Below are 26,750 nucleotides of genomic sequence, written 5' to 3'. Positions count from 1 at the left end.
AACCAGGCTATCCCGGACTTAAATTATATATATTGCAATTTACACTCTTAACTTTGAAAAAAATGATTTCCATTGAAATTAATTTCCTTCAACTACTTTAATTATTTATTTTAACTCTGCCATTGTTTTTATTCTATCATTTCTCTCACGTAGATTTATTTTTGAAATTAAGAATCGTACAAAGGTTCATCTTTAATTAAAATTACTCTAACCAAAAGAATATATAACGTTAAATTTTCATTGTATCAATCAAAAAGTTGTGTCACCTTTGAAAAGTAATTATGTTTATTCGACTGGTATATTCCTCGTCGACTAAGTCTGTCCGTCAAAAATTGAGATACTTAAATGCAGGCTATTGAAAGAAAAATCCTATAATTATTTTGAACTTTTTAGATTTTACACAACTTAAACCTTTTCCTTTCTCTTGTACTCGTCTTTGCTCCCCATATTGCGGCCCCTATGGGTTTCACTATGCGGTTGTTCAACTCGAGTTAACCTGTAGACTGACTTTAATAATTTTCTTTTTTTTCTTCTAAAATTCTCCTCTTTGATATTCTCACCGTCTTTGACTCTATCTTACGCCTTTTTCTCTTCTATTCTCTTTCTTTCTTTTTTTCAAACAGCGATATAAAAACGTATTTTGTGTTAGTGCGATGCATTCTACAATGATTTCAGGTCTCGAAGTGGTGTATTTTTGCCTATATGTTTATTCACCTCTGTACTTTTTGCCTATATACTCTTATATATTACATTTATATCAATGCTATAATTACACATTTTTGTAATTGAATGAGTTAAATGGTATTTTTTTAGTGTTCTTTTTTTTTTTTTAATTTTCTTCACAGAATTGGTTGCCAGAACCTAGATGAGTACTCCGTAAATGTAATTTTTATTGTATTCCGGTAATAAGGAGTGTCACTAACATAAAAGAGTACTGCATAAATTAAATTTTTATTGTATTGCTTAAATAGAAGTGTCAAAAACATAAAAGAGTACTTGGTAATTATAATTTTTATTGTATTCGAGTACGAAAGAATGTTCAAAACTGAAAAGAATAAAATAGAACATAAATAGAACTTTTAATGTATTCTCATAAATAGGAGTGTCAAAAACATAAAAGAGTACTCCGTAAATATAATTTCCTTCATGGAGGACTTTTCGATGGAACTAACTTGCATTTGCGTTACGTAGAGAGTAAAATCATGAAAACTTCCAACGGTTATTGGGATTCGAACCCGGTTCACCTCATTGGAAGGCGAACGCTCTATCCACTGGGCCATCACGGCTCCCACCCGGTTAATTTTTTTAAATTTTTTATATCCGTCGTAGAACAGCCAACCCAATTTTTGGGTTTACGACTACTAATGTTCAACGCCGTAGCCTTGTAATTTTGAACCAATCCAGAAGACAAATAAACTCCTGTATCAGTACCCCCAGAAGTATTGATTTGTTATAGGAACACGGAGGACTTTGCGACTCGACAGATTCAACGTGCACCTGAACGGATGTCTTAAAAGCTAAAAATTAGTTAAATTCTTAAAATTTAGGCACTGGTTAGCGACTGGTTTTTGACGCCTTTTTTTCCTTTTTTTTTACCTCTTATTACGTATTTTATTTTGAACACTTCATAAATATTATTTATAATACGGTTGCTTATTTTAACCAACAGTATATTCCACTACATAAGTTAAAATTTCAGTTTGACTCATAAAATTTAGTTGAAAAATTAGTAAGCATATGTATTTATTTTTTAACTTCGATTTTTTATTTTATTTTTTGTGTGAGTTTGCTTTTTTATATTTAGAGGCACAAATGTCTATTCTAAAATAAAAGCTTATTTCTTACATTAAATTTCCTGATCTTACATCCCGATTATAAATCACTCAAAAATATACGTCTTTCAGACGTTTTAAAAGCATAATTTAATGAAAAAAAATTTTTTTTTCCATAACAAATTTTAAGCGATATTACTAAGAGAAATGCGATGTTATTTAAAATGTAAACAAACTCAGAAAAGAATTCAATGAAATTCAACATAGAATTCAATGCGATTAATATATTTTGCGTTGCAGACTTGGACATATTGTGCAAAAGTAAAGGCTCAATACTCATTAAATTTCAATGTCACAAAATGCGCAATCTAATATCCAGTTTAATTTAACATTACATAGCGAATAGAATATTCTCAGTAAAACGATTAAACGATTTCCTCATTCAAGCTTCATATATTATATTTCGCATTTTGAAATTAAATTTTGACATTGAAATTCCACATATTCATCATTCTTAAATATAAAATAAATTAACAGACCATAATTTTATAATTCTGAAAACTTCTATTACAGATGTTGAATTTTCAACCGTTAGAGAGGTATACAATCGAATAAGAGAAAATATTAAACATAATGCATTTAATTTCCATAGCTGTTTCATTTTTAAAGTAACAATAATAATTTTAGAGGACTTGGTTTAGTTTATATCATTGGTTCTCAACGGGGGCGATAACGCCCCCCTGGGGGCGTTGGGAGTATGCTGAGGGGCGGTGAACTAGTTTTGGGCAGTAGGGGGGCGTTGGGTATGTTTTGGGCGGTAGGGGGCGATGAGCATGTTTTGTCATTCAAATTTAAAACTTAGAAATAAAATTCTTAAATTAAGATTTATTTAATGAATAAAACTAATCTAAAATTAATATTAAAGAGAAAAAAATTAAATTAATATAATAATTAAAGATTATCCGATACACCATTTGTACCAGCAATAAAACGAACTTATATGGCACCTGTTCTCCGATCCGAACCAACACATCTCAGCGCATGAGTCTGTACCTCTTGCCTTTGACTTATTCAAGCCATTTGGTGAAAATTGAAGTCATTGCGCTTTCAGTATGAATTTTTGATTTGACCGGTGTTTCTTATAATGGTTTTTCTTAGCTTCATTACAGTTTTTTCCTCTGCCACCGGTTAATAAAAAGAGGTGTCATCAATACAGTGCCATATACTTGAAGTTGGGATTTGTTCAATCACTGTTGAACTCTCAACTACTCATGTGTTTACTTTGTAATAAAGTTTTATCAAATGAGGTAATGAAATATTACCGTTATCAGGAGCATTTGCAAAAAACTTATCCTGACAAACAAAATAAAGATTTGACATTTTTCATGAACATCTTCTTTCACGCTTCTGAAGGCACCGCCGGTCTCTGGGTTACTAGCAACCTCATCACAAAAATGCGACGATGGTTTAATAGCTTCTTGTAATATATCAAAATTTATTGCTAAATCTGGGAAAGTTCATACCATCGGAGCAGAGTTGATACTGCCGTTTGTCAAGGAAGTTTTAGAAACAGTTTTACACCATCCAGTGGTATCCATTGTAATAAAAAAATATCCCGTAAGCAACGATACAGTGCGGCGACGAAGTGATAAATTGGCTGAAGACGTTGAAATTTCTTTACGCAAACTTTTGATATCCAACGATTCAACGAATTTTCCCTTCAAGTTGATAAATCAACTTTGCCAGATAATGTAGGCTTTACTGTTGGCATAGGTTCGGTTTGTAAAGGTAGAAAAAATTATTCAAGAGATGCTTTTTGCAAGAAGCTTGATTGTAGATATCAAAGGTAAATCTATTTTTAATACCTTCGAAGATTATTTTAAAGAGAAAAACATTCCTCTTGCGAATATTATTTCTATTACCACTGATATGCTCCTGCAATGGTGGGTCGACATTGCCCTTTAGGAAAGGAAGGTACCAGATGTCTTAGCTGTTCACTGCGTGATTCACAGAAAACATTTAGTAAGGGAAAATCTCAGCAACCGTTTGCATCTATCATTGCAATATGCCATATCTGCTGTAAACAAAATTCATTGTAATGCTCTCTACGATTGATTATTCAGACAGCTGTGAAAAAAAACGATAAACAATTCAATCACTTGCTACTATACACCGAGATTCGCTGGCTTTCCAAAAGCTTCTGTCTCCATAGGTATTGGAATCTTTTCGACTCTATGCTTGAGTTCCTCGAAAAAAGAGATGTAGCTCTCAGAGACAGATAGCTAGAATTTAAGAAATACTTTGACAGATTTATCTGTAAAATTTAAGGGTGATAATTTACATCTGCAAGGCAACGAGCTCAATTTGATCACTACAAAATCAGTTATTTCTGCCTTTCTAAAAAAACTCATTTCGTAGAAGCAGAATTTTGGTTGGAATGAGTTCAGCTAAACAGGCGAAATTCACTCTGATGACGCACAAGAATATTGTCAACACTTTGACTCTTTGCACATGAACTTTTCTGACCGTTTTAAAGATGTTTTGTTCCCTAGAAGTGCCTCAATGGGTTTATGGGTTCTGAACCCTTTTGTGAATATTGAAACAGCAGAGGTTCAGATTTACGAGGAATTGGTTGAACTTTTAACTAAGTAAACTTTGAAATGATGATCGTCTCACAGAATTTTTGCTTAAAGGTAACATCAGTCGTCTCTATCCTGGACTGTAGACTATCATTAAACATTTTTTAATTGCATCCCCTTCCCCCTAGCTTGTCGAACGTGGAATCAATGATGTTAAAGATCTTATAACAAAAAGGAGAAATCGACTCAAAATTGTGCAACGAGGGGATTAGCGTTTTCATCTCACTGAAAGTATTGAGCCGACCGTTAAAAAATTGGTTCTGAACCATTAAGTACAATCATCCCACTAACATAGTTACTTGAATGTTTCGCTGATACTACTTTTTAGTGTTAAAAATCATTTTGGTTGTTTTTTTAATTATCTAATAGCGAATAAATAATTTTTTAAAGCATAGGTTTCTTTGTAGTATTTTTTTCATTAAACGTATTTATTTTTATTATAACAAAAAAGACTGCGATTACCTGCTACGAGAAAATTATCGAGTTAATGAGCACATTATATTTTTTAAAGAGACCAAACAAATTTAAAGCGTAAAGAAATTAAGATTTTGCTTATAATTCAGCACACCTCCCTCCGTCCCCATGCTCTAAACAATTGCATTTTCACGAAGGGGGGCGTTGAAAAGTTTTTTGCACCTTAAGGGGGTGGTAACGTTAAAAAGGTTGAGAATCTATGGTTTATATGATCATTAAAAATTTATATAATGGAAATTTCATTAAAAAAAGAAAACGCTTTTATTTAATATTTGCACATGATACGAGATTTGTTTGCTTTTTACAATTCAAACATTTAATGCATTTCTATTTTACAATTATTTTTTCCCCTATAAAATATCTCAAAATATGATACGTATATTTGAAATAACTTATTTCGTTTTCATCATTTCTTTAGTTTTTATATTGAAGTAAGGGATGTAGATTTTATCTATACTTGTGCATGAGAACTTATCACAGCAATATAAAAGTGGTTAAATTGTCAAGCAATTCAAATTTGAGTTGTTTGTCATATTGACGATATTTAAACATTAATATATATATTTTATTTTATTGAAATAGAATTGAAATTTAAAAAGCATAAATCAGACGATGAAGAATTTTCGAAAAAGTCGCTTGAAGAACTTTGCTTGCTTGAACTTTAATTATTTCATGTGATAAAATAAATTCTTTGTCCTTAAGTTCTCATTATAATCGATTATTCAAGCATTGTAATCGTGAAGTACGTAAGAATCCGTTTTGAGATTTGCAAACGATAAATATGACCTAACCGATAAAAACCATATCTCGCCAAAAATTCAAAGTCGAAATGCGAAGGAAATTTTTTACAGTACTACAGTCTATAACTTAACGTATTTTTAAATTTAAAATCCGTTACATTCTTTTAGCGTTTAAACGTTAAATGAAATATTTACGATAAAGCGTCATCTAAAGACGTCATCTGGGAGCTCACCAAACGATTTATATCAACAAAGAATGCAAACGTGATTTTAAGCACGTTGTTTATTTCTCTCAATATTCCACGTACATGACCTTTATTGCAAAAGGCTATGACGTTATAATCAACGCGAAACTAAGCCTACAGATAAGGTGTATAATTTTAACCACGGATTAAGGCACTTAAAATAGTTTTCATTTTAACCTTGACCATAAATTACAATATAAGGTATCAGTTAAGATCAAAATCACTATTGTTTTAATAAATTAGATCTTATTAGTGATACATTCTAATGAACTCGATTCTTGTATAAATATATCGTGATAAAACTGGCATAACCTTTTATCGATTAATCTATATTTAAAAATTTTACGTAAATATTTTATTACAGTAAATGTGAATAGGTGCTTTAACTGGGGCCAATAAAATTTATGTAGACCTATAAATTTACTAACTGATGAAAAAAAGTAAAAACTGAAAAAACTACCTTTTTTAAGTAGCATATAAAAAAGGAAATAAGTATTAAAAAAAAAGTTGATTTCGCTAGAAAAAAAAGGCTATAACGCTAAACAGGCAAAAAAAAAGAAAAAGAAGAAAAAAAAAAAAAAAAAAAGTTGCGTCCCTTTCTTTAAACGTTAATAACAAAACTAATTTTTTCCCTCATTTTTATTTTAGTTGAAAAAAAATTTTGTTCTTAAAATTTTTATTTTAATTTATTTCTTTTCTTTTTAACTTTGTGACTGTTATCTTGTTTATGTTTTTGTCAACGAAATAAAACAATTGGTGATAAAATGGAGCAATTAAAAAGCAATTGTAATCAGAATTTGTATCAGGCATCGAACTCAGATTGAAGTTAGAGCACTTCAGCCTGATAGTGATAAATTGCCTAAGGCGAGAGTAAAGGCCGATAAAGTTTGTTAGAAAACGATTGAAATTTGCCTAGTCGTCGGGTGCGGAGCTTCTGTAAATATTTGAGAGCTCAAGCTAGTCAGAAAATGGTCGAAATTTCGATTAAAAGATTCCCTTCTTACATACACGAAAGCGAGTTAATAAACATGTAGTAAAAAAGAAAAATAATTTAACGAATTTTTAAAAATAATATAGTACTATTTAATGAGTAGCTTAAAAATCTTCAGTATAACCTGTGTTTACTTTTTTTTTTTAAGTTATCAAATTTAAAAAATCGATTTTCAAAATTTCTGATTAACTTAAAATATTATACTTAAATACAAGAATTTTTTAAAACATTTTCTTTTTAAATAAAATTGTTTATACTTTCCATTCACATTAGTTTCTTTGCTATTACCATTTGAAAATAAGTTAGGAAATTTTTAGTTTTAAATTATGTAGTTAATTAAATTATATAGTTTTTTCTCTTTTACTTATTAATTGTAATTAATATATAAATACTAAAAATTATTAAAACAATAAAAGTGAAAATAAAGTAAATCTATTAAAATATGTGTATTCCGATATTTGAGGCATTCATTAATATAAATTTATGATGGAAAAGAACAACAACCGTAAAAAAAGAAATGCATTTAAAATTTTGAAGAGCAAATATTTTATTTAAAGTAGTTTATTTTTGTGTTGTTGATAAAATCCAATATGTTGGAATAGTATAAAGGCTGAAAAAAAAAGTCAAAAAAATTCTTCATCCCTTTCTTTGTAATCGTTTCTTTTAGTGTGTAAGCAAGCAACGCTCTCTTCAAATATCTCCCGTTTTGCACTATTGATTTTAGTAGTAAATATTTTCGACGGAAGATGGCAGGACTTAATGTGGTGAAAATAACTTCCGCTAAAGGTTGAAAGGACATCTTTTCTTCCCTTGTATTCGCAGATAAAACTAAGCTGTCTGTATTGTGATTTTTCTGTTAAAAATGCCGACAAATTTTAAAAACGGTGGTACTTGTTCAGTTCCTGGCTGTTCTATGCGAAGAAGAACTAATTTATTGTCAAGTATTAAGATGTTTAAGTTCCCAAAGAACCCCATACGACGAGCTGTTTGGGCTAAGGCTGTTGGACGAAAAGACTGGTATCCAACAGATAACAGCTTAATTTGTAGCAATCACTTTTCTCATAGTATGTATTTGTTTTTAATTTTATTAAAAAGTTATTCATAAATAATTATTGGGTTCTGGGTTGTATTGAAGTGTTAGCAATATATGGGTGCATTGCTTTATTATTTTTTCTTCATCCTACATATTTTTTTAAAACTTATTATTAACTTATTTTAAAAGAATTTATATGCTTTCATCACTTTTAAAAGTATATAGATATTTTTCTTTCCAGTTTTAAATACAAAATCGTCACACATTCGCATTCCTTTTTCTTTCAAAAATTTTTGTTCTTCTTATTTGACTCTTTTTTTTCTTCTTTTTTTTCCGTTTCTTTTTAGGGTCCTTCAAGATTTTTATATCCTTTTACGTTTGCCTCATGCTAGTTTTAAACTAATAAGTGAAAGGAAAAAGGAAGTCTGATTTCGTTACTTCGTGTTGGTGTTAACGTTTGTGTTTGGCGTAGTATACCAGTTTCCCATTTATTGTTTATTTGAAGAATTACGAAATAAGTTGGATAATGACAAAAGTAATAATTAAAAAATATGAAAAGTGGTTTTTTAGTACAAAAAAAATTTCTCTCAATTTTTGAAAATTACAAAGTGACGTTAACTTTTTACTTTTTATTGATGTAATATTAACATCAATTTAAAACCAAGGAGGATTTAATTAATTTAAAACTAAGTATGGTTCTAATTTAATCTAAGTTTGATATTAGTATCTTGTAAAAGTAACGAAAACCTCCTGTAATTTCTTTACTTTGAGTATGTAATAATATCAGAGATGCCATGATGCCAACTTGCTCCGGATAGAAAATATATATTTTAAAGTGGTAGTTTATCAATTGTGATTCTCGGTGTAATAAATTCAATTTAGTAGATTTTTATCCACCACTATTTCTAAATAATTCTTTGACTTTATATAATTCACCACTTTACAGTACTTAGTACGTCATGCTATACCTTTTAAAAAGCAAGCAAAAATAGTCAAATATTTGCAAAATTTACTTTGTAGTTATTTACCGTTTTTTTAATTAATTTAGCGGGTCCGGAGCAGTTGGCATCTCTGTAATATTTGTGTTTGGCTCTTGTCTTATAAAACTCTACATTAATGTTCTTTTAATTAAAAATAATTTATTCTTTATTCTAAAAAATTGTTAAATAAATTGAATACTGACAAAAGTAATAAACAAATAGTATCAAAAGTTTTTTTTTATTAAAATTTATTTTTCTTCTGATTTTTAGAAAATAACAGTGACGTTTTTTTTATTGATATGCATAACTTTAACATCAATTTAATATCTGATCGAATTCTTTTTTGTGACGTAAATTATTATTAATATTTAAGTTATAAAAAAAAAATGTCTATATTGACGATTATTTCTGGCAATTTTCTGAAATCGAATTTCGGTTTTCGAGAATACATGAACTTTGACCCCTTATTACTTAAAACTTATACGTTTTTAGATTGATATTTTTTGACTGTAAGTAGAGACATAATTTCAACATATAGAATTAGTAGTTTCTCTACCAAAACTGACATGACGTGCTAATTCCCAATAAATTATCCCGGATGCTTTTTTCTTTTGCACCAGATGGTTAGCGCGATTTCAAGTGTTACGCCGATTTCAAAACCCAGAATATGTATCCCTGAAGGATGTTGTGACTTTCTTTTCTATCTTATCAAGCTTTGAAAGAATTTTTTTCTTGCCATCCCTATGCCACACCTTATCTCTCGAATTCTTATAAAACAATCGCGTTTCATACCAGATATATGATTGACACTCATGAGTGAGTTAGAAATGGTTTATGAGTTTTTTTTCTTTTCTTCCCCTACGTATACAAGTATCGAGTCACACAGTTAGTCATTTGGTGCAGATTTAATGCTATAACTAGAATTAATTCGAATAAATTAATTCAAATTAGAGGCACAAATCTGTTGCACAATTTTTAACCCAAATTTCGAATTCTGTTGGTTTCGAACAAAACTAAATTTGCAAGTCTCTATAGACATTGACAACTCTAATGCTTTTAATCAAAGTAAACGAGTAAATATGATTCAACATTCTCTCAACTTTAATTCTTTTCATCATCTACATAAATTCATTCGTATATTTGGTGTTTCAAATTACCCAATGAAGGTAATTCGTATAATACGAATTACTCAAGTAAACTTATTTATTTGATTCGAATCACTTTGATACCAATTGCTTAAGTATTATTCACTTGATTCGAATCACATTGATACCTATTGCTTAAGTAAATTATTCACTTGATTTGAATCACTGTACTGACACCAGTACATTAATTTGCTTTATTCGAATCACTTTAATGATACCAATCACCTAGGTAACAGAATTTATGGAGTGAATCTGCAACGCTATCTACACAAATTTAAGCTTTATTTGAATCACTTTAATGATACCAATCACCCAGGTAGCAGAATTTATGGAGTGAATCTGCAACACTATCTACACAAATCTAAGCTTTATTCGAATCACTTTAATGATACCAATCACCCAGGTAGCAGAATTTATGGAGAGAATCTGCAACAGTATCTACTCATATGTCTGAGACCTATCTCAACGAATGAGACAGATAATTGTTGTGAAAATTCAACTTAATCTAACATACTGGTAGCAAAATTTTCAAAAAAAAAAAAAAAAAAAAAAAGGTTTTTGAGAATTATACATTATAACTTTTACGTTCCTCAAATTTTATGCAATAATGCTAAAAGAAAAAAAAAATGGAATTTTATATAATTCGATCTGTTCTCAAGAAACAGAAACTTTTTTTTGTTCTTTTCGGTGTTCTCTCGTTCCAGCTTTTTAATTTTTATTCGAAACAAGTTTAGAAATGTTTTAAAAATGAGTCTTAGCACTTTTCTTCCCTTATTGTTTGTTTGGTCTTTCTATAAGAAATATAAGTTTGGAAAATGAGAATCAATAAAAATAATAGTACCATGTTTAAATTACCTTACCATGCTAATTTGCGCATAACAAATTAACGATATCAAAACGTTTGTTATTTCGATTAAAAACTAATTGATATTTTCTTATTGTAATTAACATTTTTTCATAATTTTTCTGATCCTAACCAATGCATCTTTGGATGAAAGTAATTTTTAGCCATTGAAAAGTTATTTCACAAACGATTTTTATTTTTACAAAACTGTGACTTTCCTTTTATATATTATCTTATTTTTCGCCATTTCCATAATTAACAAAGAGGGCACTGGTTAAAAATAAGCGAAACGTTACCTAACAGTCATTATTAACTGTTACTAACTTTCAACAGTTACAGTTAATTGTATAATAGTTCAAATGGCGACAGTGGTATCAAAGAACAATCTTAAATGGTTTGATATTTTGTGAATTTTAAAATCTCATTGAAACTGTTTCTGCTTTTAAAGTATTTAAATTGTTCTTTTAAATTTAGCAGAACTTGCAAACTTATGCTGCTAGGCCAAGAAAGTGTGTTAGTACTAACTTAAAAATAATTATTCAAGTAAGAAAAATAAAAAAAAAATTCTGAGCAGACGATTTTATAAATGACGCTTTTTTTTCTTCATCTTTTGGAATCGTTTTCAACTTTTAAGAAACGCAACTTCTTGTATCGATTTGGCAGTTCTTTAAAGTCTGTTTATTAACATAGATATTTAGAATGCCTATGAATTGTTCTGCCATTGGCTGCAAGCAGACGTTTATCTCTGGCGGTTCTCTAACATTTCACAGGTATTGATTTATGTTTATTTTTTCTTATTAAAAAAATAAATAAATAAGCAATTGTTTTTAATTATCATCTTTTTTTTTTAAATCTATGTTTAAGGCTTATCAATTCGCGCCATTTTCGATTTCTTTTTCATTTTTTTTCTAATAATTAAATTTTGAAAATAAATACATGTAAAATTACTGGAGTATATATACAAACTATGATCCATAGTTTGTATATTTATTATTTTTATTTATGAACTCGTGATGCATAGTATAACTTTTATGGATTCGAGAAGTTATATTACACATAATAGTTCTCTTAATCTTGCTGAAGAAGTACAACAGAAACTTTTATAAAACTTCCTATGAATATTTATATTTTGTGAATAGTTCCTACAAAATTCGTAATTTTATGTCTAGAACTATAACTTTTTTTAAAAAACAGAAACAATAATATTAATATCAGACATTATGAAATTATTTTTTAAACGTCAGCCATTCCTTTTTTAATGAAGATTAATGGTACCAATCGTTGTTAATCTGAGAGGGGTGAACTATAATTTATTTTTCTTTCTCTCTTATTTTTTAAAAATTTATGATATTTTTAACCTGACTGTATTTTTCATTTTTATGCAACCTGCAAGTATTTGTTCTTTTCCTGCAATTATTTATTCCTATTATTATTTGTTCTTTTATCTCTAAATTTTTCTTTTTATAATTTACCATGGCTACAAGCGTAGAATATTTTTATGTTAATCGAATCTACAAAATGTGTATGCTATATCCAATGCAAATTTTCACCAAATTTAACCCCTTAACCTTTTTTTGACTCAAAATTTCAAAATCATCAAATGAAATATTTAAGGCAGTGTAGTCTCAAGCAAAATTTTTCCAATGTTGACATTTTTATATCAGACTGCTTCTTAGTATTGTTTCTAAATAGCTACTTTATAAATTTCTGGGATTTCTTCTTGATAACAGCCACGATACACATAATTATCTTATTGCCTACTTGGGAATCCGTAAGTTTTTCCATAAGTGTTCGCCTGAGCAATTTGAAAATGTGGCTTATCATTATTTTGCATCAAGTCCTACATTTATAAGGAATTTTGCAATTAACTTTTTTTTTCGATCATTGTTATTTTATTACGTAGGGACAGATATTTTAACGCACAGATATTAATAAAATAACGAAAATTACTCCTTTTTTTATTCATTAATTCAGTGAATATCGAATTAAGAATCGATTTTTAAAGATTTATTAAATAACTTTTGTGATTAGTTTTCTATTACAGGCTTTTTTTAAACTTTTGCTAGACGAAAAAAGCAAACAAATTTATAATTTTTGTTGCAGTTTTCCTAAGGATGAAAATAGGAGAAAACTATGGTTGAATCTGTGTTCTAAAAACTTTAAACTAAAAAAACATTCAAAAATTTGCTCGAAGCATTTTGTGCCAAGTTCTTTTGAAACAGAAAAGTTTGGGGGCACTTGGCTAACGAAAACGAAAACTGCAGTTCCTACTTTATTGTTTTTCAAAAATACAGAAGTTCCCTCCGAAGTTGAGGCCAAAAAAAGTGAGTTTAAAATTATTGACTATTTGTTGTTGTTATTAAATCAAAAATCGTCAAATAAATTCGTAATATATAAAAAAAGAGCTTTCGACAAAATACTAAAATAGAGATCTATCGACAATGTTGAGCCACCTCAAAATCAATAAAAGTATCGCTATATGTTGAGCCACCTCATCTAGATTTGGCATGTGACATTTTTTGCGGCAATCAGTGGTCGATTCGCCGTGTAAGAGAAATAGTAACGGAAACAAAACAAAGCAAACGTTGCCACCGGCGGAAAAGAAATACAGCCAAAATTTGGGAGCCACGTAAGAGAATTATATATATTAGATTTTAAGTTTCCCGTTTGCTTTGAAATTAGAGATAAAATAGTGAAACTGGCTTTTTGATTTGTTGAGTTTGAGTGATTTGTCAGTAAGCGAAGTTAAAAATTTTGATTAAGAAAGCACTGCAGAAAAAAAAAAATTCCTGGAGTCTCACGGTTAAAACTCAGAGTGCCATTACTTTTTACTGTAACTTAATTTCAAAATTTACAGTAAAATATAGTTTTTAAAAAAATGTAAAAACTGCTGATCAGATTTCGTGTAACGGTTGAAAGTTTGGATCCCTTAAAGTTGTTTTTACTACTTGCTAATTTCGCAATATCCCGAGAACTTTTTAACCGAGCTGAAAAAATTTTGCTGTAAAAATTTATTAATTCCTTTATACGAAAATAATTTCGCGTTGAAGATAAATTTTTTAATTTTTTTTTTTATTTTTAATGTGGAAATATTTATAAGAGTCGAAAAAATTTTCAATTGCAAGATATACAAATTTTTAAATCATTATAAAGAATGTCATTTTATATGACAAAACACGTAATTTTTCATTAATTTACTATATACGCAAAAAGTAAAGATAAAAATAACATTTTTAAACGTAAAAATAACATTAATAACATAACATTATTTTGAGCGCTCCTTTGACCAAACTATTGGGACCATATTTCCCAGATTTAGGCTACCTCCTATATTTAGGGTGGTCATTCGTCGAAAAAAGAGTTTATTTAGAAAGAGTATATTTTTATGTGTTCGTAATTTCGTTTAATATATTCGTATGTTCGTAAATCACAATATTGTCTACTCTAATTAATTAGCACATTTAAGTACACTCTCTCGAACTATTAAGATTGAATTCGAGTACGTAAAAATGACATCATTATATCAATCCACAGTGAATTAGAGTTTTGAATGTATGTTTCAAATTTTCATTCTAATAGCACTGTATTAGAAGGAAAAAAAAATTCTTCTGAAACCTAAAAAATTCAATAAAATGTGCAAACAATAATTTTCTAACAACTGCGTGCAGGTGATTATCGACTTGTTTATAATATCCTAGCGGAATAAATAAAAAATGGAAAAAAAAGTCTGATGGGAAGTTATCGTTTGGAACAAGATAATAGGCCTATCGAAAATGACAAGCGGTACTTTTTTAAAGAGTAGAAGGGGAGGATACGAGTATATCAGAAAACTTAACAATAATATTAAAAAACACATTTGCTGACAAACTGGTTTTTACCAAAGCTTTCTAGATCTAATTCTGATTCGTGTTTTCTTGGTAACAGCTTGTTACTAAGGGAGTTTCTTGGGTAGTTTGAATCATTCATTGTTAAGCTATGAATAATGCAAACGCGATTTTTACATTTATTGTCAAAAATGAAGGATATCAAAGAAAAAAAAATCTTTTGTTGAGTTTTTTTAAATTTTATTTTATTTTTTTCATTTGTTAATGTTAATTTCATAGATACCACTAGAATATTTTCCTGAGACCTGAGCTTTAAGTAATGACAGAAACCTTAGAAAAAAGTAAATACATTAATGCAATAAAATGTGTTCTTTTAAAATTCAAACAATTAAACATAATTGTTTATTTTTAATTATTGCATAAACTGATGAATTTGATTTTTTTTTCGTATTGTAGAACATTTTTATAGTTTTATTTCCTTATATTTTACTCGACGAAGCAAAAATATACTAGATATATTTATACTAGATTTATACTAAATATATTTAAATTCCATAAAACTTCACAAAAAGTGACTTTTGAATCAAAGTTCGCACCTTTCTTATAATTTTTTATTGTAATTGAAACTTCAACGAAGAGTTTAAGTTTCAATTACATTTTTACATTGTGAATCATTACATTTTACATTTTTACATTTTGCTGACATTTTTACATTGTGAATCTCTTTTTTAAGGCATACAAACAGAAAAAAAAATATGACATATAATTTTATAAGTGATAAAATTGCACTAAACCTTGTCCAATATATTGAACTCTGGTTCATAAGGAGCTAATTTCATGAAAAATCACAAAAATATTCTGAAATACGGTTATTGGAGCGCTTTGACAAACCGATAAGTGATAACATGAAACTTGTTTAAAAAAATTTTTTTTACATGAAAACAGGTGTTATAATTTATTTTGATATTTAAAATAAAAATAAGTAAATTTATTTCCTCATGTTTTAATTCATAGCCATGACTTTAATTATTTTGATATTGAAATGTGACAAACACTAAATATGAACATTAAAAGATCACATACTCCAACCAAGACATTGACAAACACTTTGCTTTCGTCAATGTTTTTATAGGTTCTTTCGAGTTGCTCTAAGGATAGAGCGATTCTAGATGAACCAGGTTCGAATTAAAGCGGAGAAATCGGTAGGACCGGGTTGGATCAATACCTCCTAGAATAAGGAAGGCCTCAGCACGGGTTAACATAAATGAAAAATCCTCCGTTAGTAGTCCAACGAAGTAGACCTGAATGGCTGCCACATTCTTCCGTTAGCATTGGCGTCATTCATAGCTTTGATTTTGGCGAAATGGAATTCCGTTACAGTCATTCCCTTTGGCGCCCGTTCTTCCCCTTCCACGTGTTGTGTTATTTTTAATTCGTTTTTGCGAAGTTACAAGTTTATGATAGCTACTGTTGGATTACATATTTGCAATTTATATTAATGTGTCATGCCTTACCATTGCTGTGCTGTAAACTGCAAAGGAAATTATGCTAACGGTCCAAAAGTTACCGTATTTAATTTCCCCAAAGATGAAGCTCAGCAAAGACGTTGGCTACAAGCACTTTCACGGAAGGATTTTATCATCACTAAGAATTCTCGAGTAAGTTTTTTCACTTTTTGTTTATTTCTGTTGAAATCGGGGTTCGTTGAATTAAATCAACAATTTCTTTTTTAAAATAATCATTCATGTAGTTAAATCAAATTATATTAATTTTTTTGGAAAAAAAAATATATTAAATTTAGAAGGCATTTTAAATGAGATTGTACAAATTTTTCATAGTTTTAAAATTTGTTTTAATTACATTTTTGTGTGAGAAAGTTTGACAAAATGTGAAAACATAATGCAGGCTATAAAACTCAAACAATATGAAACAGAAAATTTAAATCATTCAAAAAAATCACAAACCTCTGTTACAACAGTTCTATAAGTATTTTAATATTGTTTTTCCTTAGAGTGATAATTTAAAATTTCAACTGAAATTTAAAGTTTTACTTAAATTTTAATTTGCATCTCTTACTTCATTGGGTGTTGTGCATTAGTAGTCTTGGTTTTATGGGGAAAAAAAATAGAAATTGTAATTGAAAATTTAATTTGAATCTCATATTTCATTGAGTAAAATATGACTTTCAAAAAATATTTTGATTTTTCTGAAATTGTTTTTCGTTGAGTTTAAAAATATTTTAAGAGTGAGAACATTAAAAGTTTTTTTTTTTTTTTTTACGTCAAATATGTAAAAAAGTTTATGACATCAAAACTATAAAGTATTTAGTATAATATTTTTTGAAGAAATAGTTAAAAATATAAACAAAATACTTAAAATGTATACTTGTTTTTAGGTGTGTGAGAAACATTTTTCGTCGGATGTAATAGTTAAAGAAACTGTGAAAACTGACCCAAAGACTGGTGAAAGAAAAACAATTCTCCTAAGTCGATTTAAATTGAAAAAAGATGCCATTCCTACCATTTTTGAAGGTTGTCCAGAGAATATGTTTTTTTTTCCAACATTATAATATGAAATCAATTTTTGATACAACTTCTGTTTTTTATTTGTAACTTTTTAAACAAGTAGCATTATAATACTTTTTGAGTTTATTCGAAAAATATTTTGTGTGACTAAACTAATTAATTAATATTTAAGTGGTCATCTTTTTTATAAGCTGAAGAGATTTCAAACGAAATCTTGCATTGTTTATATATTTCTATTTGAAATACACAGTTTTGTTGCTTGCTTCATCACTTTTGACAGCTGTGAAAAGCTAGTAACTTGTAAATAATTTTACTATAACTACACTAATTTGAAATTGTGTTCAAATTTCAATAAGGTTAAGGATATAACTTTATATCAGCTGTCTTAAAAAATGAAAATTCGTTTTCATAAAAAATTTTACTCAATGATAAAATTAATTATTATATATAGTTCGATTTATGTATATATTTAAATGAAAGACTAATAATAAATGCTTATATACATAAATTGCCGAATAATATTGTCTCATTCCTTAACATAAATTACAAAAGGTATATTAGAGTGCAAACCTTTTTTTATTATCTTTATTTCAATTGATAATACAATTAAAATAATTTGTCTCAGAATATTAGTATATGTTCGATAAATTTCATTCTTTTCAGTAGAGAAGAAAAGTGCTTAAAATATTTTATTTTTTGAAAGGTAAGTTTCTAATTAAAAACTAACTCATATAAAGTATACGATCGAAGCTTTTCTGAAAAGACGCAATAAGGATCCGCCTTGGACTACTAAGGATTAAGAGGGTTGTGTCGTGGTAAACCTGCCATGGTTGCGTTGGGCTAACCATGGGAGGTTTTCGTGGGTTACCTTGATAGTTGTGAACTCAGAATTGGGTTGGCCGTGCAATTCCGGTTATAAAATAGAATAGTTTCTTCCTGCATACTTAAGAATGCTTTTTAATGAATAATAACCTACTTTCTGTTGTGAGTATGTAACAGTAATTTATAACTGTTAGGATACGTTTTACACATTTCTATCTAACGCTACCATGGTGAAAATGGTGCAATTTTAACTACAGAGAAAATTCCCGGTTTATTTATTTATTTTATTCAGAAATGGAAAGCATTTGTTATCCATTATTTTACCGTTCGAAAAATTTATCCATTACATCATTGTTTTGGTTTATAAAATAATGCTAAAATCGAGATTTATTTCTTGATTTTAATGTTTTTCATCTGCGTAAATAAAAAAATTCATTCCCCAAATGAATCACTTTTAGAAAAGTTGTTTAATTTTTAAATTATTTCTCTGTTTCCTGGCAAAAGTAAATTCAGTTTCAAAAAAAAATCATTGATGAACTCATTGAACTTTTTGTAAAGATGTTTACTAAGGTCATGAATTGAGAGTACGTTTTCCTCACGAATATGCAATATACACTTCTATTTCTCAATAACGACCAACAACGAAAATCATAATCTTTTTGACCCTAGATTACCCCCAGGACCACCTAGAATAATAATAAGTGGTCCTGTCACTTTTTCTTCTTTCATATAGATCATTTTCTGTAGACTTTTGCTATCCATCGATTATAAATGTTTGATAAAAAATGTTTAGCACTTTTTTAAAATGATTTTTCTAGAATGAAGGAAAATTGTTCGCTATATTGGAATGAACAATTTAGTTCGGATGTTCTACTGGGTATTAAAATAACATCGCATCTGTGGAATGATTAGTATGCATGACTCCATGCATCGGTCGTTATAATGGAAAGATCTCAGTAAAGGGAGTCGTGCGTTACATTAGCATACCTGCCAACTTTTAATCCTTCCCATTTTCATTTTTTCCAGTGGTATTAAAATGGAATTAAAACTTCAATTTTAAGCAAACAAATACGTAGTATTTGAGAAAACTTAAGTTGACAACCAGGATAGTAACGCATATTAATATATGTGCTTAATTTTTGTAAGAATAGTGGTGATCAAAATCATCTAAAAATTAAGTTTATAAAAGAAAAAATAGTATTTTCTTACTACCACTTTAAATACGAAAATAAAATCTTCCAGAAAATCCGGAAGAATTGGCAGGTATGCATTAGGGCTTTCCAGATTTTTTTGGCTATGGAACATTAAATGATAAAAAAATTTTTTCGCCGGAACCCTGACTTGGTAAATAATAAAGTATAGAAAAACGGTGTAAAATGAAGTAAATAAGAAAAATTGTGAGCGTATTAACCAATTAAAGACTACTTTATTTAGAAAAAATTTATAAAATGGAATTTTTTCATTGTTTTGTTCATTAGTGGTCTTAAATTAGGTTTTATACCCAACAGTTGAATCCGCACTGCTAGAGTTGTATCTAATTTAGTTTTAAATTTGTTTCTGATGTTAACACGTAAATTGAAAATAAAATAAATAAACCGAATTATGGTTTTCGTTGAAATGAAAGCTAAAAGAACTACTATAAACGTTGAAAATGTTTACCAAGGTAACATATTTCTTTATAACGAATTTAGTTATTTTATTTTTATTTGAATAGCACGATATGATATACTAAAGCAGTTTTTCATAATTAGCAGCCATTCAAGATATTGTTATTTGACAAATATTATTTTAAATTTTTTCATTGGCATTTTACTTTAAAGAGGTCCGAAATATTAAATAAATAATGCATTATTAATTCTATCTAATTATAAATAGAGATTTTAAAAATCATTCATTGAACAAGTTAACTCTCGGAACCCCTTGGGTTTCGTGGAACACTGTTTGGGAACAGCTATGTTAGATTACACTAAAACCAAGATTTTATTCTTTGTTGCAGAAAGAGATACGAAATCAGCCTCGCTCCACACACATACTACCTCCTAAAGCCCTCATAGAAAGCCCTTTGATCTAACTCAAAAGAATGACAATCTTTTTCTCCCGTGACCTCTCACAGCCGTTTTCGATTTAGATTGGCTGTCTTCGATCACATGGTTAAACAGTCGCCATTTTGGGTAAAAGTTTGGATGGTGAGGTGACAACGCGCTATCGATCTGTTTTCTATTATCGCTTTTCTTTATTTCATTTGATACATATCGTTAAATTAATAATGACCGGCTGTTGCGCATTTGGTTGTACGAATAATACTAAACATGGATATAAATTATATCGTTTGCCTGTCGGAGCTCGGAATGAAGCACGGAGAAAAATATGGCTGCTTAGAATTGGCAGAGCTAATTGGGATCCAAATGAAAACAGCAGGTTATGTGAGGTAAGTTTAAAATTTATTTATTCATTTGTTTCAAATTTTCCATGGTATTATTTATTACTTATGTAGAGCAAATATGGTCTCTTTCCCCCCCCCCTTTCAAATTATAGTTGCAGCAAATTCAATTGTATATAAATATATTTCTCCTTAAGAAATCGTTAAAAATAGGTATTAATAACATTTAAATAGTTCAGTTTTTGTTGCCAGAGTAAAGAGCTAGTGTAACATATTAAATCTTTTCCAACTGAATAAATTTAAAATTGGTATGTTTTAATAAAGTAATCTAATTCTTATTTGAACTCTTAGTTTTTTCATCTTTTCTTGTTTTAAATATTTCATATATTAATGAAAAGTTGAAAGTGCAAAAGAAATTTGTTTCACTTAATAGTTAGAATTCGAGTAAGATTTTTTTAAAAGAAATATTTATTACTTATTGAACAAACCAGAACTCATCTATTTTGTTATTAAAACTTTCAAAACTCCTATTTACCAATTATTGACTGTTTTATCTCATGCATTAAATTTAAAGTACCAATATTGTTTTTTACATTTTATTATTTTAAATATTTCATTTATTATTGTAAAATTGAAAGTGCAAAAAAAAAATTTTAATACTTAATAATCTGAATTAAAATAAAATTTTTTAAAGACAGATTTATTATTTTTTGAACAAACCAAAACTCATCTATTTTTTTGTTAAATTCTTCAAAACCCCATAATTTATTTATTAATTTGTTTCAAACTTTTATGATGTTATTTATTAATTATGTAGAGTAAATATGTTTCGTTTTTTTTTTCTAATTAGGGGTACAGCAAATTAAATTGCATCTGAACATATTCTCTTAAAAAAAATCTTTAAAAATAGATTTTTTAGCCTTTAAATAGTTGAGCTTTTGTAGCCATAATTAAAAGTAAACTAGTGTAACATATTAAATCTTTTTCAACTGAATTTGCATTGTTTTAAAGAGATAATCTAATTTTCATTTAAACTCTTAGTTTCTTCATACTTTCTGATTTTATATATTTCATATATTACTGTAAAATTAAGAATGCAAAAGAAATTTGTTAGGATTCGAGTTAGAGTTTTTAAGAAAATATTTATCTAGAACTAATCGTACAGTATACAGAACAAACCAGAATTCATCGATTTCGCTATTAAACGGTTCGAAACTTTATAATTAATTTATTCATTTGTTTCATATTTTTCGTGATATTATTTGTTAATTAGAGCAAATATGTTTAACTATTGGGCTGCGCTCCCTGCTCGCTAACGTTCGCCAACCCCCGAAATTTGCTACGCAATCTTATATGGTTTGCTTCGCAAACCAAGCTCGCTTCGCTCGCTACTGGTACATTGCAAATGCACAAAATCCTAAGAGTTCAAAACAATCATTCAAATCCATATAAAAACTTTTTTTTAAAAAAAAAATTACATCTTTTTAGTAAATACTAAGTCATTAAAATAAATTTGAATTCAAATAAATGACATATAATTCGTTAAACCTATTAGAAATGTGCTATAGTATAAAATCTTAAAGCGTAACAGCACAACTGAGACTCATTTTTCAATGAATAACTAATAACAAAAATAAAACAAATAAATTCGTGATATAAATCAAAAATCGTCATATAAGTTCGTAATATATAAATTCGTGAAAAAAAGCTCTTTCGACAAAATACTAAAATAGAGATCTATCGACAAAGACTACTCACTTCTGCCTAGCTTAATAGTATGAGATTGCCGCAGCTGATAAGGTGAATTTCGGAAGAGATCATATTTTGTGAGAATGCTCTCTCTGGTTATTTCCGTTTTTAAAAGCGCTATATGTTGAGCCACCTCAGCTAGATTTGGCATGTGACATTTTTAGCGGCAATCATTGGTCGATTTTCTAGCTTTGTCATTCGGGGAATTGTAATGAGGCTTTTTTTTGTCGCCGTGTAAGAGAAATATATATATATATATATATATATATATAGATAGATTTTTTTTTCATATGAAACGCGCAATTGTAAATAATTAAATTTTCCGTAAAGAAATTTTTTAAATAGCAGTTAAATAGTTAAGTTTCTGTAGCCAGAATTAAAAGTAAACTTGTGTATCATATTAAATCTTTTTTCAGCTGAATAAATTTCAAATTGCTGTGTTTTAATAAAGTGATACTGAAAGAAAACACAAATAATTAAGATCAAAAGGATAAAACTTCTTTGAAAAAAACGCGCTAAGAAGCAGCAGAAATTTCAGAAAAAAGTATCAATACAAAACAAATGAAATAAAATAAAAATATGACCACCGAAGCCGACGTCTTCAGGGGGTACCGGCCCCGGTAGCCATTAAAAACAAAACCATTTCTATTTGAGGGAGAAGCAAAAGCTTAAAATATCTCCCTCAGTACCCCGATGGTTTTGTATAGAGGTCCAGGAAAAACAAGATACATTCAAAAGAATAAACAAATTACGAAAAGAAAATCAATAAAAATCATCAGAAAATTAAAAACTCACAGTCACAGGTCAAGAATCAACTTCAAAAGCAGAGGAAAAGAAAACACTACAAACTGAAAAACAACGCCCCCTATAATAATGCGCAGTAAAAGTTTAAAAATGATATGAAAAGGTCAGGAGAAGGAGATACGTAGATAAATTAATAGAATGCTTAACTGGGGCTGCTCAGTTAAGACTGGAATTGCGCCCTGTTAAAAGAAAAAATATATAAAAACTTAAAAACCATCAATCATTTTTTTAATTAAAAAATTAACATTACAAAAATTAAAAGGAAAATCATTTTTACTCAAATTATTTAAAAAATTATCCACAGCTTCCCTAAAACTTTCAACATTATTACAAATTTTCTTAATCCTAACTAATTGCGAAAAAACAAGATTTTTGAATATTTTACCACACAAATTAGTTTTAAAGTTGCAGAAAAAAATAACATTAAAATTAAAGGCTTTTCTTTTATCAAACACACCAGAAAATATCATTGGCCTGTTGAAGGTTTTTCTGAGTGGAAAGCTAAAATTATTGAAAGGGTTAGATTTAATTTATTTAATACCAGTTTTAGTTCATTTCCTAAAGGTACTTTTATTGATTATGATTTATCTAGGAAAATTAAAAATCTTAAGGATAAATTCATTGTTACTGTTGTAGATAAAGCTTCAAATAATTTCTGTATTATGTGTAAATATTTTTTTAAAAAATTGATTATTGGGGAATATAATGCAAATAATACCTATTTAAAGTTAAAAGAAGATAAAAAAGTTATTGAAAAAAGAATTATTGCATTTAGTAAAAAATTAAAATTTAAATTAAATAGGATTACATTTCCATATTTATTTCCAATAGTTAAATTTCATAAAAATCCGATTAAATTTAGGTTTATAGCATGTGGTACTAATAGTTATAATTCTGATATTAGTAAAAGGTTTTTTTGTTTTTTAAAAATTATTTTGCTTAAAATTAAAAAAGAGAAAAATATTATTATTGAAAGTAATGTTGAAGTTTTGGATTTTATTAAAAGTAATGATATTTCCAGCATTAACACTTTTGATTTTGAAAATTTGCATACCAGCATACCACATGAAAAAATTATTGAGATTTGTGAAGGTATTTATGACAAGTATTTATTTGATGAAAAAATTGATAGGTTTAACTGGTTAGATTTATACAAGTTTAATCTTTTTGAGAATGTTCTTTTTAATGGTTTAGATTTTTATAAACAAATTATTGGAATTCCACAAGGTAATTCCTTTTCTGGGGCTTTTGCCAACATTTTTTTGCACTTTTTTGAGGCTAAATTTCTTGAACATGGGGTACTTGATGCTTTCCGATATATTGATGATTTGATTTTGTTTAATTGTGACGATTATAATTTTATTTATACAATTTATCCTGGTGATTTGGTCCTGAAAAAAACTAATGAAAATTGCTTTAATATTGAATATTTAGATTTTAAAATTGATATTGTTAACAATTTTATTAAAATTGGTGTGTTTGATAAAAGAAAAGCCTTTAATTTTAATGTTATTTTTTTCTGCAACTTTAAAACTAATTTGTGTGGTAAAATATTCAAAAATCTTGTTTTTTCGCAATTAGTTAGGATTAAGAAAATTTGTAATAATGTTGAAAGTTTTAGGGAAGCTGTGGATAATTTTTTAAATAATTTGAGTAAAAATGATTTTCCTTTTAATTTTTGTAATGTTAATTTTTTAATTAAAAAAATGATTGATGGTTTTTAAGTTTTTATATATTTTTTCTTTTAACAGGGCGCAATTCCAGTCTTAACTGAGCAGCCCCAGTTAAGCATTCTATTAATTTATCTACGTATCTCCTTCTCCTGACCTTTTCATATCATTTTTAAACTTTTACTGCGCATTATTATAGGGGGCGTTGTTTTTCAGTTTGTAGTGTTTTCTTTTCCTCTGCTTTTGAAGTTGATTCTTGACCTGTGACTGTGAGTTTTTAATTTTCTGATGATTTTTATTGATTTTCTTTTCGTAATTTGTTTATTCTTTTGAATGTATCTTGTCTCCTGGACCTCTATACAAAACCATCGGGGTACTGAGGGAGATATTTTAAGCTTTTGCTTCTCCCTCAAATAGAAATGGTTTTGTTTTTAATGGCTACCGGGGCCGGTACCCCCTGAAGACGTCGGCTTCGGTGGTCATATTTTTATTTTATTTCATTTGTTTTGTATTAATAAAGTGATGTAATTCTTATTTAAACTCTTAGTTTCTTTATACTTTATTATTTTATATATTGTAAAATCATATATTGTATATATATTGTAACTCAGAATATGGATTGGATTTTTTAATGAAATATTTATTATTTATTGAACAAACCTGAACTCATATATTTTGTTATCCAACGTTTCAAAACTCTCCTTTACCAATTATTGACTGTTTAACTCACGCCTTAGTTTTAAAATCGCTAAAATTATTAATTATATCTAACAGTTTAACTGCAGTTCTCCACAATACATATTAATCTTAATTTTTCGTTATGGTTTTAAAAAATTATTTTACTGCAAAAGTTGTTCAGAACAATCGATGCAGTATTCAAAATATTTATTAGGTACTACATACAGTATATTTTAATACTAAATATTTTTCCAAATTGTTTTTCGAATACATACATGAGTTACACATTACTTTTATATTAAATAACAAATTATATTATAGGCTGTATATTAAAGGTATTGTGTTTTGTGATACTTGTGTTTTTCTCAGCATTGTGTTTTTTCCCCTTTCAACTTAGCTGTGCATGTACTTGTATTTGATATTTGTATTTACTTGTACTTTATAGAGAAGTTTTTTTCAACATTTTAATTTTGTAATTACCTTCATTTTTGAAAATCAGCGTGAAATATTTCCTGCTAATAATTTTATTAAAATTTTAAATTCGATGTTTATTTATTATTTTTTTAATATTTCCAAATCATTATTGTATCTTTATAAATAGGTACATTTTACGGAGGATCAATTTGAGAATCGCAGAGCCGATAACAGGCGCCTTTTGAAACAAACAGCAATCCCTACTGTTTTTTGGCATCAACTTCCACCAAAACCGAACAAACGTTCTAAATGTGCGTCATTCAGGGATTCTAATATTACTAAATGGCAACTTGTTGATTTTCCATTAAATGCTAAGATTGGTAAGCATTACGTTAGAAGTATGAGTTAATGCATTATATGAAAATTTATGGAAGATTCTGCGCAAATACCAGAGTTGTAAAATATTCAATCAGAAAATATATCAACAGACTTGTTTTCCTTGTTCCATGGCTTGTTTTCCAATAATAAATAATATGTTTACAATTTTTTTCAAAATGAAATATGCTTTTTCAGTGAAAAAAAATTAAAAGTATAAATAGTGAATATCTTCAAGAATATATTAAAATATTATTCAATAAAAAGTGGCGTTTAAGAACAGAAATTTCGTATTTCTTCATTGCAAGCACGGAGAGAGAGAGTTGCGGTTTTCTGCAAAATGGCGGAGATACTACATTCGCCTATTAGAAGCTTCTTTTGACTTTGCATAATTGCAGAGGGTTAAAAAATTCCACTTTTTCTTCAGCATTTCAGCGTACATAAACAGGACCTAATTTTTTTAATGCAATAAAAAATTTTTTTAAAAATTCGGTTAATTAAATTAGATTATTTTTATATTATTACATAAAAACAATAAGTTTTTTTTATTTGCATATTGTATATATTTATAGTGTATTTATCTTCTCCTATTATTCATGAAACAAAATTCACTGGATTTCAATAATAAGATATTTATAAGCCATAT

At 28.2% G+C, this 26,750-nt stretch overlaps 1 protein-coding gene across 7 annotated transcripts in view; it reads left to right on the top strand.

The window, feature by feature from the left end:
• LOC107443779 (uncharacterized) overlaps window positions 1-26,750 on the top strand; it is a 90,551-nt gene that overhangs the window by 25,713 nt on the left and 38,088 nt on the right. The window contains exons 1-2 of one of the 7 annotated variants that reach the window (XM_087164337.1): window positions 16,075-16,345; window positions 17,083-17,218. The exons of 5 other annotated variants lie outside the window; for them this stretch is intronic. In XM_087164337.1, the coding sequence (XP_087020463.1) occupies window positions 16,193-16,345; window positions 17,083-17,218 (289 nt within the window). In that variant the 5' untranslated portion in view covers window positions 16,075-16,192. Of the gene's footprint in view, window positions 1-16,074; window positions 16,346-17,082; window positions 17,219-20,116; window positions 20,463-25,916; window positions 26,110-26,750 lie in introns of those variants that run through there. One more of the 7 variants, XM_043048348.3, reaches the window with a different exon arrangement.

The sequence above is a fragment of the Parasteatoda tepidariorum genome, chromosome 5, assembly GCF_982258835.1.
Source record: "Parasteatoda tepidariorum strain Cologne lab strain chromosome 5, Ptep-v5.0, whole genome shotgun sequence".
Classification (NCBI taxonomy): Eukaryota; Metazoa; Arthropoda; class Arachnida; order Araneae; family Theridiidae; genus Parasteatoda; species Parasteatoda tepidariorum.
Note: the sequence above shows the minus strand (reverse complement) of the source record. Positions and strands in the feature narration are given on the sequence as shown.